Source organism: Phascolarctos cinereus, unplaced genomic scaffold (assembly GCF_003287225.1).
Source record: "Phascolarctos cinereus isolate Bilbo 61053 unplaced genomic scaffold, phaCin_HiC Scaffold_4;HRSCAF=312, whole genome shotgun sequence".
Classification (NCBI taxonomy): Eukaryota; Metazoa; Chordata; class Mammalia; order Diprotodontia; family Phascolarctidae; genus Phascolarctos; species Phascolarctos cinereus.
Window position 1 is genome coordinate 314,171,200 of NW_027555847.1, and position 12,409 is coordinate 314,183,608.

Below are 12,409 nucleotides of genomic sequence, written 5' to 3' on the forward strand. Positions count from 1 at the left end.
GTACTCATTTTGATCTTCTCTTGATATATGATGTGAGATGTTGGTCTATGCCTAGTTTCTGCCATACTATTTTCCAGTTTTCCCAGCAGTTTTTGTTTAATAGTGAGTTAATATCCCAGAAGCTGGAGTCTTTGGGTTTATCAAACAGTAGATTACTACAATGATTTAGTACTGTATTTTGTATACCTAATCTATTCCATGGACCAACCACTCTATTTCTTAGCCAGTATCAAATAGTTTTGATGATTGCTGCTTTATAATATAGTTTGAGATCTGGTATTGCTAAGCCATCTTCTTTTGCATTTTTTTTCATTAATTCTCTTGATATTGTTAACCTTTTGTTCTTCCAGATGAATTTTGTTATTATTTTTTCTAGCTCTATAAAATAAATTTTTAGTAGTCTGATTGGCATGGCACTGAATAAGTAAATTAATTTGGGTAAAATTGTCATTTTTTTTATATTAGCTAGCCTACCCATGAACTCTCTGATTTTAATAATCATAAAGTGGGTATTTCAGATAATCTTTGATGGGTATTTCCATCATTGATGCATTTCATAGCATATCTCTGTCTTCTCATTTTGTGCAATTCTTTCCCATCATTTGCTAAATAATTCAGATATTTTTTATTTATATGGGAAATTGTTAGTCAAATAAAATTATTTTAAAATAGTTTAATCATCTATAAAATAGAATTGTCACATCTTGAAATATTGAGACCAATTTATTCAGTCTCTGCTAACATGATAAAGATAATAATGTTACAAATGCATGTGTAGTGGGGACATGATTGTGAGAATCCTGATCAATTGAATGCTCCCAGTCCACTTGGTGAAATTATAAGGCCTGGACTTCTGTCACAAAGGGGTGAATCTCAAGAGATGGGCATTCAGTCTGGCTCTGTGCTGAGGGAAATGAGGCTTTGCTAAGATGAATGAATGAATTAATGATTTGGCAATTGTTAACAATAATTTATAACAATGATTAAGTATTTGCTATGTGCCAAGTACTGTGATAAGCATTTGGAGTACAAAAGTACTATGCTAAATATTTGGAGCAGAAATAGCTAGACAGCTTTTGCAGTCTAGGTTAGGTGGCACAGTGGGTAGAGCACCAAGCCTAGAATCAGGAAGATCTGAGTTAAAATCAGAACACTGACACTTACTGGCTGTGAGACCCTGGGCAAGTTGTTTAACCTTTGTATGCCTCAGTTTCCTCAGCTGTAAAGTAGGATTAAAACAGCACCTGCCTCACAGAATTTTGTTAATATCAACTATGACATCAATAAAGCACTTAGCATAGTGCCTGGCTCTTAGTGGGTGGTTTTTTTTTTGTGGCTAAGCAATGGGGTTAAGTGACTTGCCCAGGGTCACACAGCTAGTAAGTGTCAAGTGTTTGAGGCTGTATTTGAACCCAGGTCCTCCTGACTCCAGGGCTGGTGCTCTATCCACTGCATCACCTAGCTGCCCCAGTAGATGTTTTAATAAATGCTTAGTCCCCTTCCTTTTTCCCCTAGATAGTCCCTTTTCTCAAGGAGCTCTCACTCAAATTGGGAAAGATAACACATAAAAGACAGTTTAGCTGCAGGGCAGATGGAAAGACCAAGCAGTCCCCAAGGTACTGAGGTAGGGCTGATAACAAGACATAGAGGCCTGTAGGGATGACGCAGAAACTACCAGCTGGTCCCTAAGACTGGGGATGACTGGCCCCTGAGAGTTAGGAGAGTGAAGCCTTGTGAGTCAGGAAGACAGACTCTAGTTGGTTTATAAAAGAGTTGTTGAGGTGGCTCAGTGGATAGAGCACCAGCCCTGGATACAGGAGGACCTAGTTCAAATCTGGTTTCAGATACGTAACACTGTGTGAACCTAGGCAAGTCACTTAACCCTACTGCCTAACAGCCCCCCCCCAAAAAAAGATTTACAAAGAACTTCATAAATATCTTCATATTTTCTCCTCACAACAATCTTGAGAAGCAGGTACAGATTGTATGATAGGTTACTTATAGCCATAGAGATTTAATTTAAAAATTAATTACTTAGTAAAGTAGTGGATAGAAGCTTAAAGAAATCATTATCCTTTCTGTATATTATTAACAAAACCCATAGGACCTAGGAAAAAAAAATCCATTAAAAATAGCTACAGGGGCAGCTAGGTTGCACAGTGGATAGAGTACCAGCCCTGGAGTCAGGAGGACCTGAGTTCAAATCCAGCCTCAAACACACAATACTCCCTAGCTATGTGACTCTGGGCAAGTCACTTAACTCTAATTGCCTCACTGAAAAAATAAATAAAAATAAAATAGTTGTTGAAGTGGCTCTGCCTGTTTTTTGGGGACCTTCTTCTTTGGGTCCCTTCCAGTATTTTCTTTCCCTTGGATTTCTAGGTAGGTGAAGAGAGAGGCTTTATCTTCCCTCCCTCGTCACAGCCACAAGGGCTGCTTGTGCAGCACATAATAATGGTGATAAGTCTGGTTTCCCTGGGGAAACTGGGGTGACTTCCAAGAAGTCGTGACTGGCGAGCCTAAGAAATGGACATTGCCCCCATTAGCAGCTCTCTCAAGAGTCTGTGTGTTCCTGAGCTGGGTTTTGTTCACCCAGACAGACTGCAGATTTCTGCATCTTAGGGAAGAAAACCATGGCCAGGATCATGCCGGAGCTCCTCAAAGGAAACAGCCACCATGGCCATCATCATATACCTGAAGGGCTGAAGAAAACCAGACTCTGCCTAGCTGGGCCTGAGGAGGTATGAGGACACGTGTGAGGAGTGCTTCAGTCACACAGAGTCATCTTTGTCTTCCTTAGGTTTCTCAATGTATGACTGCGAGTCTTTTGTTTCTTAGCCAGTATCTTTGGTAGAAGAAATAAACCACTGCTGTATGCTTGATAGTTACCTTGTCCATTGAGTACCTTTTCTAGAAGGGACCCCGTTACTTGTATTTTGGGGAGACTGTAGATAAAAACCATACTTAAAATTTTAGAACATTTTTAGTTTTAGTTTAGTTTAGTTTTAGAAAATTTCCTGGAATTTTACTTTGGAGTAGAAGCAGAGACCCCTTTGGGATCTTTGTGATCAGTCTTCCACCCCAAGATTGATCCAAGTCTATGCAAGCCCAGAGCTAGAACCTCAAATTAGAAGATGATTCTAATTGAGTGGTCATATGGAGTGGTGGCAATACAAAAGGACAGGGATTTCATTTGCATGGGCAGCTCCCTCTATCAGGGTAGGCTTGCACTTTTTATACCAGTCATTATCTTAGAGAATCGCCTAGAAGTTAAAGGTACTTGTTCAGGGTCACACAGCTGGGTATGTGTTAGAGGTGGGCCTTGAACCTGGGTCTTACTTGTTTGTGACCAGCTAGCTATCCACTATAGTACATCATCTGTCACGTCATAAATGCCTAACAAAAACTTAAGAATATGTTACTTCTTTTTAAAAGTAAGTCTATGATATTATGTAGTCCGTGGGTATGATAAATGTTCTAGCCAAGACTGACTAAGGCTGGTCAAGTAAATAAGGCTTTGAATTGGAATGAAATGGGACACGTATAGATGATATGTACCATTTAACAAAGGGAAGTTTACTCAGTGATCACACAGAGAAGCTATTCAGCAAATATACAGTATAGGTTGAATTGGTTCAGTTCAGGGTGTAGTTCCCCTCCTCTATATATTTTCCAGGACTGGCTTTCAAAGTCCTTGGTAATCTGATTCCTTTCTACCTTTTCTTCATATACCCAAAGGGAACAAGAAATACAATTTCACTTGTCTCTTGTTCATCTTCAACCACGCCGCTAAGCCTCTGACTGGTCCCGTCATTTGATAAAAGTGATGATCTCATCAAGTTACTATAAAATTTAATATGAAAGAGACAAGAGAAAGCTACAGCATTATACTTTTCACCATTGATTTTAAAAAGGCCTGGTAGGCCTGGGATGGTTGGAGTGCCAGGACTAAAGTCAGGAAGACCTGAGTTCAAATCTGGCCTCAGACACTTACTAGCTGTGTGACCCTGGGCAAGTTACTTAACCCTGTTTGCCTCAGTTTCCTCATCTGTAAAAGGAGCCAGAGAAGGAAATGCAAGATACTCCAGTATCTTTGCAAAGAAAATCCCAAATAGAGGCAGGAAGAGTGAGGCACAACTGAAAAATGATTAAAACACAGGCCTGGAATGCGAGAGAAGGAGGTTCTTTTGTGGGAGATCTGATAACCAGAAATTGGAAGGAAAATGCAGTAACTAGGGAAGCTTTTCTTTACCCATTACTTTATTACTCATTACTATATTTGTGCCCTTGAACGCAAGCTCTCTAGGTTTGAGAATATAGAGTAATACAGGACTAATTACACAATTCTCGTTGTAGTGTGTTTTTGCATCTGTATCTGTAGGCAAATTTTCAAATGTCTAGAAAAGAGCCAGCTAACACAAAGTTTAGCTATGCACACAAACAGCTAACATAAAGGTGAGAAATCAGAAGCTTAACCATTTCTATCCACCGTTAGCTCAGCTGGGATGTTGGGGCTGAAAAGTGCATAATTGCGACTTATTCACAAACATTTGTTGAAGAAGACAAGAAGGTAGAGAAATTCTAGCCAAGGCTCCAAATTAAGTCAACACATACGCTTGGTGATTTTAATGCAAAGACGGGCATAGAGAAAGCAAAAACTATGTTGAAAAATATAGTCCACGATTAAGAAACAAAAGAAGTTAAGAGATTGTAGACTACACAGAAGCCACAGAAATATACGCATATACAAACATACACACTTATACACATATGTATGTATAATGAATATTTCCTTTAAGAAGAGAGTAGGAAGGTGGTAGATTCCAGTTTTGCTGGTAATCCTATCTCCTTTACCCTCTGGAATATCATATTCCAAGCCCTGTGGTCTCTTAATGTAGAAGCGGCTAACTCCTGTGTTATCCTGATTGGTTTTCACAATACTTGCAATATTTTCTCCTTGACCTGGGAACTCTGAAATTTGGCTACAATATTCCTAGGAGTTTTCCTTTGGGGAGGCATTCTTCTCTTCATTGGCTTTTTGGACCTTTTTTGCCATTTGGGTTAGACTATTTTTTAAAGTGTTATTTTCTTCAGTATTTTTTGGGTCTCTTTTAGCAAGCTGTTGACTAGTTTTTCATGATTTTCTTGCATAACTCTCATTTCTCTTCCCAGTTTTTCCTCTGCTTCTCTTACTTTCTTATCAAAATCCTTTTTGAACTCTTCCATGGCCTGGGACTGATTCGTATTTTTTTTTGGAGGCTTTGGATGTAGGAGCTTTGACTTTGTTGTCTTCTTCTGGTTGTATGTTTTGATCTTCTTTGTTACCAAAGAAAGATTCTATGGTCTGACTTTTGTTTTTTGCGAGGTTTGTTCATGATTCCAGCTAATTACTTGAGTTTTAAACTCTTTGTTAAGGTAAGGGTCTGCTTCTAGTGTGGAGAATGTACTGTCCCAAGCTTCAGGGGGTTTGTGCAGCTGTTTTCAGAGATACTTCTAGGGACCTGTAAGTTTTCAGTTCTTCCAAGATGGTATGATCAGTGGTGAGGTGTTTACTCCTTTCCTGGCCTGTGCTCTGGTCTATGAGTAACCACAAGCACTCTTTTCTGCCTTAGAACTGTGAGAGGGATTCTCTCTTCACCACCACTACAAGCTCCACCATGCCAGCAGCGCTCCTCACCCCGGCACCACCACCCAGAACTGTGACCCAGATCCAAGCACAGGCCAAGCAAGAGATTCCTGCCTCAGCACTGGCAAAGAGATCCTGAAATCTCCCTCTGATCAGCCACTTGATTCCCCCTCAGTCTGTGGGCTGGAAGCTCTGGAAGCAGCCGCTGCCCTTCTGGGACTGGGGCTAGGACCAAGCTTCTCTCTTACTGTGGTCACAGACTTTTCCTACTGACCTTCTAAGTTGTCTTTGGCATTTGTGGGTTGAAAAGTCTGGAAACTGCCACAGCTGCTCATGATTCAGTCCCCTGAGGCCTGCTCCAGGTTTGTTGAAGCCTGTTTTGCCTGTGTGCCCAGACTGAACTACATTTCTCACCAGCCCAGCATGATAGACCTTTCTAATCAACCACCCAGGTTGCCTTGGGCTGGAAATTTGTTTCACTCTGTCTTTTTGTGGGTTCTGCTGCTCTAGAATTTCTTTAGAGCCATTTTTTACAGGTATTTGGAAGGGTTTGGGGGAAAGCTTAAGCAAGCCACTGCTTCTACTCTACCCCAGTGCAGGGAATTTTTTAAAAGGCTTATGAATGTTTTACAGGGCTTAGTGGGATATGGGGAGCAATAGCTGAGAGGTATCATCCCATATACAAAGAGGGGAAGAAATAACCATCTGAGGGCACAGCCCAAGGTGCAATGGACATTCCAGATGGTGGTGATGGTTCCATCACTTCCTGGATGGACATGGATCACAGAAATGATAACAGGTGACAGAAACTCAGGAGATATACTGGAAGGTGCAGATCTGCGCCAGGCAGTCAGAAGTCCTGAACACTAAGAGGTCAATGCTCACTGTGGCTATGTCAAAACTAGTAGAATACAGGTGAAGTAGGGATTGCTCCAGGTGGTGATCTCTTAATATTTAACCATAAGTGCTCTGTATATTCCTCCTCCTCCTCTGTGTTAAGGAGACGGATGGATTAATTGAGGCATATTTGTGACCTGATACAATCACTACTCTTTACCTTGCATTGTAGTTTAATTATCTCTCTCTCTCTCACATACACACACACACACGCCCACCCATGCACGCACACATGCACACACACAAAACTCATATAGTTAGACCATATTTTATCTGTCTCTGTTTTTCTCACTTTGATTTCACAAATCATCTTGCTACCATGGTCTTCCACAGTTACTAGTGAGGGCTTGGGGCTGTAGTTCACCCAAAGCAGTTCTCTGAACCTGGAAAGTTGTAAGGGGTCCCAGAACTATGAGACGACCTAAGGAGGCCCATGACATACTTAGAGCTCAAAAGCTTGTCTTGGAAAGCAAAAAAGTAGGAGATTGGCTTCCCTAATTTGGAGAATACTTATAAAAGTACCATGAAGACCAAGCCTCTTTTGCAAATTTGGTCTGTCTGCAAAGCAGAGAATGGTAGTGTATCTGTTTACTTTTATCCTTGGAGACCAATACTTTTGCCAAAGAAGAAGTGACATTTTTTCATGATGCTGTTAGATGCCACCTCTGACATCATATTCTACCTAGGACTTCTTTAGCTCCAGCAAAATATAAAATATTCCTTAAAGGTTTTCTATTACTTCTACTCTTTTCACTCACTTGTTATACTCCCCAAATACTAATGGTCCTTTTCAGAAAATATAAAAATCACAGAGTCATGTGATTCCTGTAATTAAAACCTGAATACCTAAGTATTGTTATTACTGAGGATTGCTGAAGAATTAAAAAAAAAATTCACACAAAAAATGTTTCTATGTATTCTAATCTTTGACCTTGTAGTAAGTATCTGTTCTGCTGGCTAGATATATAGTTAACACCGAGGGGCCTCAAAGATACCGGTAGAGGCTCAATAGCATCGACTCATTCTTATATGTACTCTAATGGAACAAAATAATGGGGAAATTGTCACAAAATAATCACACAAAATTTATAAGCCAATGGTGGTGCAAGAAAAAATCATGAGGCAAGGTAAAGTTTCAGGCTTCACTTCTCAGACCTTTATTCTTCCAAACAAAGTCGACCCGGTTGTGTGTTCTACTCTGTTAACCACGGGAGCACAAAGTTCTACATAACTAATCTGAATCTGTGACTTGTTTTTATGCCACTGAGGATCTCTTGCGAGTTCCATTTTTTCCTGATCAGGAAAGGATTCTCTCCTGAATAATGCAGCAGAACAGCAACTGCGTGGAAGACTTCCCTCTCAATGTATTCTCAGTCACTCCTTATACACCCAGCACAGCTGACATCCAAGTGTCTGATGATGATAAGGCAGGAGCCACGTTGCTGTTCTCAGGTATCTTTCTGGGACTGGTGGGGATCACATTCACAGTGATGGGCTGGATCAAGTACCAGGGCGTCTCTCACTTTGAGTGGACACAGCTTCTTGGCCCGATTTTACTCTCAGTTGGGGTGACGTTTATCCTGATCGCCGTGTGCAAGTTTAAAATGCTCTCTTGTCAGTCTTGCAAAGAAAGTGAGGAAAGAACACTGGACACAGACCAGACTCTGAGTGGACAGTCTTTTGTTTTCACTGGGATCAACCAACCTATAACATTCCACGGGGCAACTGTGGTGCAGTATATTCCTTCTTACGCATCTCAGGACACCGTCGGGGTAAATGCCACTTATCTGCCCCCAGTGGTGAACCCTTTTGGTGTTGCAAACCCAGGAGGGCCAACAGTGCCTGCTCCAAGTCCCCCTCAGTATTGTACCATCTATCCTCATGATAATGCTGCGTTTATTGATGACGAGCTCTACCCTTCCTATATGGACTTGGATCACAGAAATGATAACAGGTATGGTGCCTGGTGCCCAGAGAAACATGAGAACTTGGGAATGCTGCCCCTCCAGCTAGGATGGACAGAGTCTATGGGCTCATGTGCATCTGAGGAAGGTGACACGGTAGGGTAACCATGTATCATGAGCTCTGAATTTGATTGTTTTCTGCTCACACTTTTAGGTCAACTACTGATGCTGAACAACTAGAGGAGGTACAGCTAGAAGACAACTGTCGTGACTGCTTTTCTCCTCCCTCATATGAGGAAATATACTCCATCCCACGCTAGACACTAAATTTCTAGGGGAACCAAGGACTAAAACCACTATTTTCTAACTGAAGGTTTTTAATTCATAGCTTCTAACAGGAAGATAAGACCGCAGGTTCCCAAAGCACCCCCTCATGGTATAGATGAACCCTCAGTTTCTCATGGGTGAGGTTGAAGAGAAAAATCTCTCCCTGTAAGTCAGTGGGGAATTCCCACTCCTGTCTTCATTCCTTCACGAAGGATATCCTCTGTTCTCCTTACAAGTTTCTAGAGCAGGGATTTTACCACTTAATTCTTAATAGGAGCCTCACAACTCACCCTTGTGGTCATAAGGAAATTTTTGCTTTTATACCTTAAGGATTTCCTTGAATGTGGGAGCTGAGGATATGAAAGCAAAGCAAGAGCAGCCAGCATTAGTGCCTCTTCTCTTGTCCTTAATAGGGTCCTAGCCCAGGCATGGGGGTCTAATGTCTTTGCCCCTCTGCAGCAGGAAGTTTTCATCTGAGCACCTGAAGTATGTGTGTGTGTGCGCGCGCGCGTGTGTGTGTGTGTGTGGTGTGTGTGTGTGTGTGTGTGTGTGTTTAACTCTTGGGATTTGGCTTGAAGGGCTTTGGGGATGCCTAGTCTTTGAAGGATTTGAGGGCTGAAAGGAAATAACCGCAGTGGTTACTCTGATGTTTGGTGTATTTGGATTTATGCACTCATATTGTGATTAAAAAACTATACAGTATGCGGTGGGGTTTTTTTGTGTGTGTGTGAATAGCTTCAATTGAAATACAGCAAGGATGAGTTTAGAGGAGTCATCTTCCTGGAATAGAAATAGAGGGCTGAACCAAGTATCTAAATGGGTAAATCCACATTAAACTCTTGGACTAATAAGGTCATATGCCACCCACAAGGGGATGGAACCAAGGGACAGAGATATGGTGCTTCTGAGGGCCAGTCAAATTCCATGTTATACTAGAACTCTCTCTGGTGTTTGGTAGGCAACATAAACGCTGACAATGAGTGATTGAATGAAGTGGCCCTTATTACTGAACAGAATCAGGCAACTGGTCAACATTACCCACTGGTGGTTAAATGTTGTTTTAGCATTGTGTGTGTGTGTGTGTGTGTGTGTGTGTGGTGTGAGAGAGAGAGAAAGAGAGAGAGAGAGAGAGAGAGAGAGAGAGAGAGAGAGAGAGAGACAGAGACAGAGACAGACAGAGACAGAGACAGAGATATAACTGAGTGCCTTGTGTATATTAGGAACTAGACAGGTGCTTGTTGACTTACGACCTTTCCCTACTAGACTATAAGTTTCATGAGGGCACAAACTATGTGTTACCTAAATTCTGAAGTTTCCCTCCTTCACAGCACAATGCTCTGCACACAATAGGAGGGACAGGTCAGGTGAGACAGAATTTAAAGGGTTGAACAGCACCAGGATACACATCCATTTGATGGATTTATACTCAGTATAGGGGTTCCTAACCTTTTTGGGATCATGGAAATTTTAAACAGTCTGGCAAAGCCTTTGGACACCTTTTCAGAACATTCTTTTTTAAATGAACAAAATAAAATTCAAAGGATTGCAAAGGAATTCAATTACATTGAAATAATTATTCGAATTTTAAAAAGAAGTTCATCTAACCCTCATCAACAACCCCTCCTCAAGGGAAAATATTTGTGGCAAAACTTCCAAGTTTTAGTTTAGCATTTATACTTCGTGACTTATATTGGGTATTTTTTATTACTATTTCACCAGGAAATTATAGCTTCCTCTTCAATTCAATAATTAAAATATTTGCTGCACTTGTAATACAATTTATATTACATCTGAGGGGCAAAATATTTTATCATCTTCAAATTTTCCAACAGAATTTTAATTTAAAAATGTGATTCAGGGGCAGGTAGGTGACACAATGGATAGAGCACCGGCCCTGGATTCAAGAGGACCTGAGTTCAAATCTGGCCTCAGACATATAACATGTACTAGCTGTGTGACCCTGGGCAAGTCATTTAACCCCATTGCCTAGCCCCCCCACCAAATATGATTCAATAGACAGAAATTGCTCTCTAAGTAAATCCAATACAACAAACATTTATAAAGTGCCCACCACATAAAAGAGAAAACACCACTGAAGGGATTCAGTCTTTGTTCAGGAGGGAGCCAGGTTTTTTTAGAAATTAACATTTGCCATTTTCTAAAGTAAACTTCTGTGAGTTCAATCAGTCAGGGCCTTTTGGCCTTAATGCCTGCACCAGGAGATTATACTGAAGAAGGGAAGCCAGGGAAGGGAATAATCATGAGAGATACACCCCATTAATAGGAAGATGTTTTTATGAGGTGGATGACTTTTTTTTTCTGTTTTCCTGTGATGGATGGTCAGCGTGGTTGAGCCCTTCCCAGGTTAAGAGGCAAATGTCATTAGATTGTATGCAGTTCCTGGAGGTACTGCTTTAGGGTGTAGGGCTTTCCAGAGATTTCAATCACTCTCTTTTTTTTTTCCTTTACTCTACTTAGAACCCTGGCCACATGACTAAGTTTTGGATCCACCAAGTATCTCTTTATTGCAAAACTATTCCTTCCAATACCTCCTTCTCCCCACCCTGCTTTTTTTTTTTCCAAACAGCCTGAAAAAATAAGCCTCTTGTTTATGAAGATCTGGGTCTCTGTGTGTGTCTGTTTTCAGCTCTCTGACCTTTTGTGCTTCCTCTGCTCACTCCTCCTCAACTGCCTTGTTTATTGTGAGCTCTGCTGGGTTGAGTTTCTCTAACGCTAAAGAGCCATGGTGTTCTGATGATTCTCCCCCACCTCTCCTGCCAAACAGAAGCTCTTTACAGTAACCTTGTCTGGGAGAAGGGAATCTGAGCCACTCCTGGTGGCTTTGCTGCATATCAAAGAGCCCTTTTCTTTATGTGAATCAACAGAGATAATTGGGCCTGGTGGCATTCTTGATCACATACTGCCTGCCATTAGACATGCATGTCTACATGTCATCTCCCAGCCTTATTGTGCCTTCCTTTTGGACAGGGACGGTATCACAGTTCTCTCCATTTCTCTCACATCTGGCCCCTCCTCTCCACTGCTGTGGCTGCCACCCAAGTTCAGGCCTCCATCCCATTTTGCCCTTCCCAAAATGGAAGGCAAAGCTGGTTGAGTAGACCCAGGGAGTCTGAGATTGGTGCTGATACGCTGATTTATACTTGCTGTGTGTCATGATTGTTCTCCAGAGGCGACCCATTAAGCATCAGCAGCCTTTTGAACTACTTGGCTAAGGGGATATGACTGAAGTCATTGGACTTTTGCAATAATCTCTGCATTGGTCTCCTGGCTTCCACTCTTTCATTTCTCTGATCAGTTCTGCAGAGTTGACCGAATTATCTTCCCCAGACCCCATCTGACTGTATCACTTTGCTTTGCAAAGCTTTCATTGATTCCTGATTGCCTCTAGGATAAAACGCAAAATTTTCAGCCTGGAATGTAAGGTCTTTCACAGTGTGACTCTAATCTACCAGTTCCCTGCCTGTTGTACATGATTCACCCCACACACTCTCCATCCCAGTCACATGGGAATCCTAGCTGTCCCCAGCCTGACATCTTGTATAAGCTGTCCCCCTGGCTCCTTCCTTCTTCCACTCTTCTTCTATACATCTCTGTCTTCCTTCCAGGCTTAGGACAAAATCTCAAGGTTTAGCTG

At 41.5% G+C, this 12,409-nt stretch overlaps 1 protein-coding gene across 1 annotated transcript; it reads left to right on the forward strand.

Annotated features, from left to right (window-relative positions):
* Positions 1 to 7,688: 7,688 nt before the first annotated feature.
* Positions 7,689 to 9,456, forward strand: TMEM174 (transmembrane protein 174). The gene is made up of 2 exons (XM_020998480.2): positions 7,689 to 8,477; positions 8,642 to 9,456. The coding sequence occupies exons 1-2, from the start codon at positions 7,846 to 7,848 to the stop codon at positions 8,745 to 8,747; spliced, it is 738 nt and encodes a 245-aa protein (XP_020854139.1). The 5' UTR covers positions 7,689 to 7,845; the 3' UTR covers positions 8,748 to 9,456.
* The last annotated feature ends 2,953 nt before the right edge of the window (positions 9,457 to 12,409 follow it).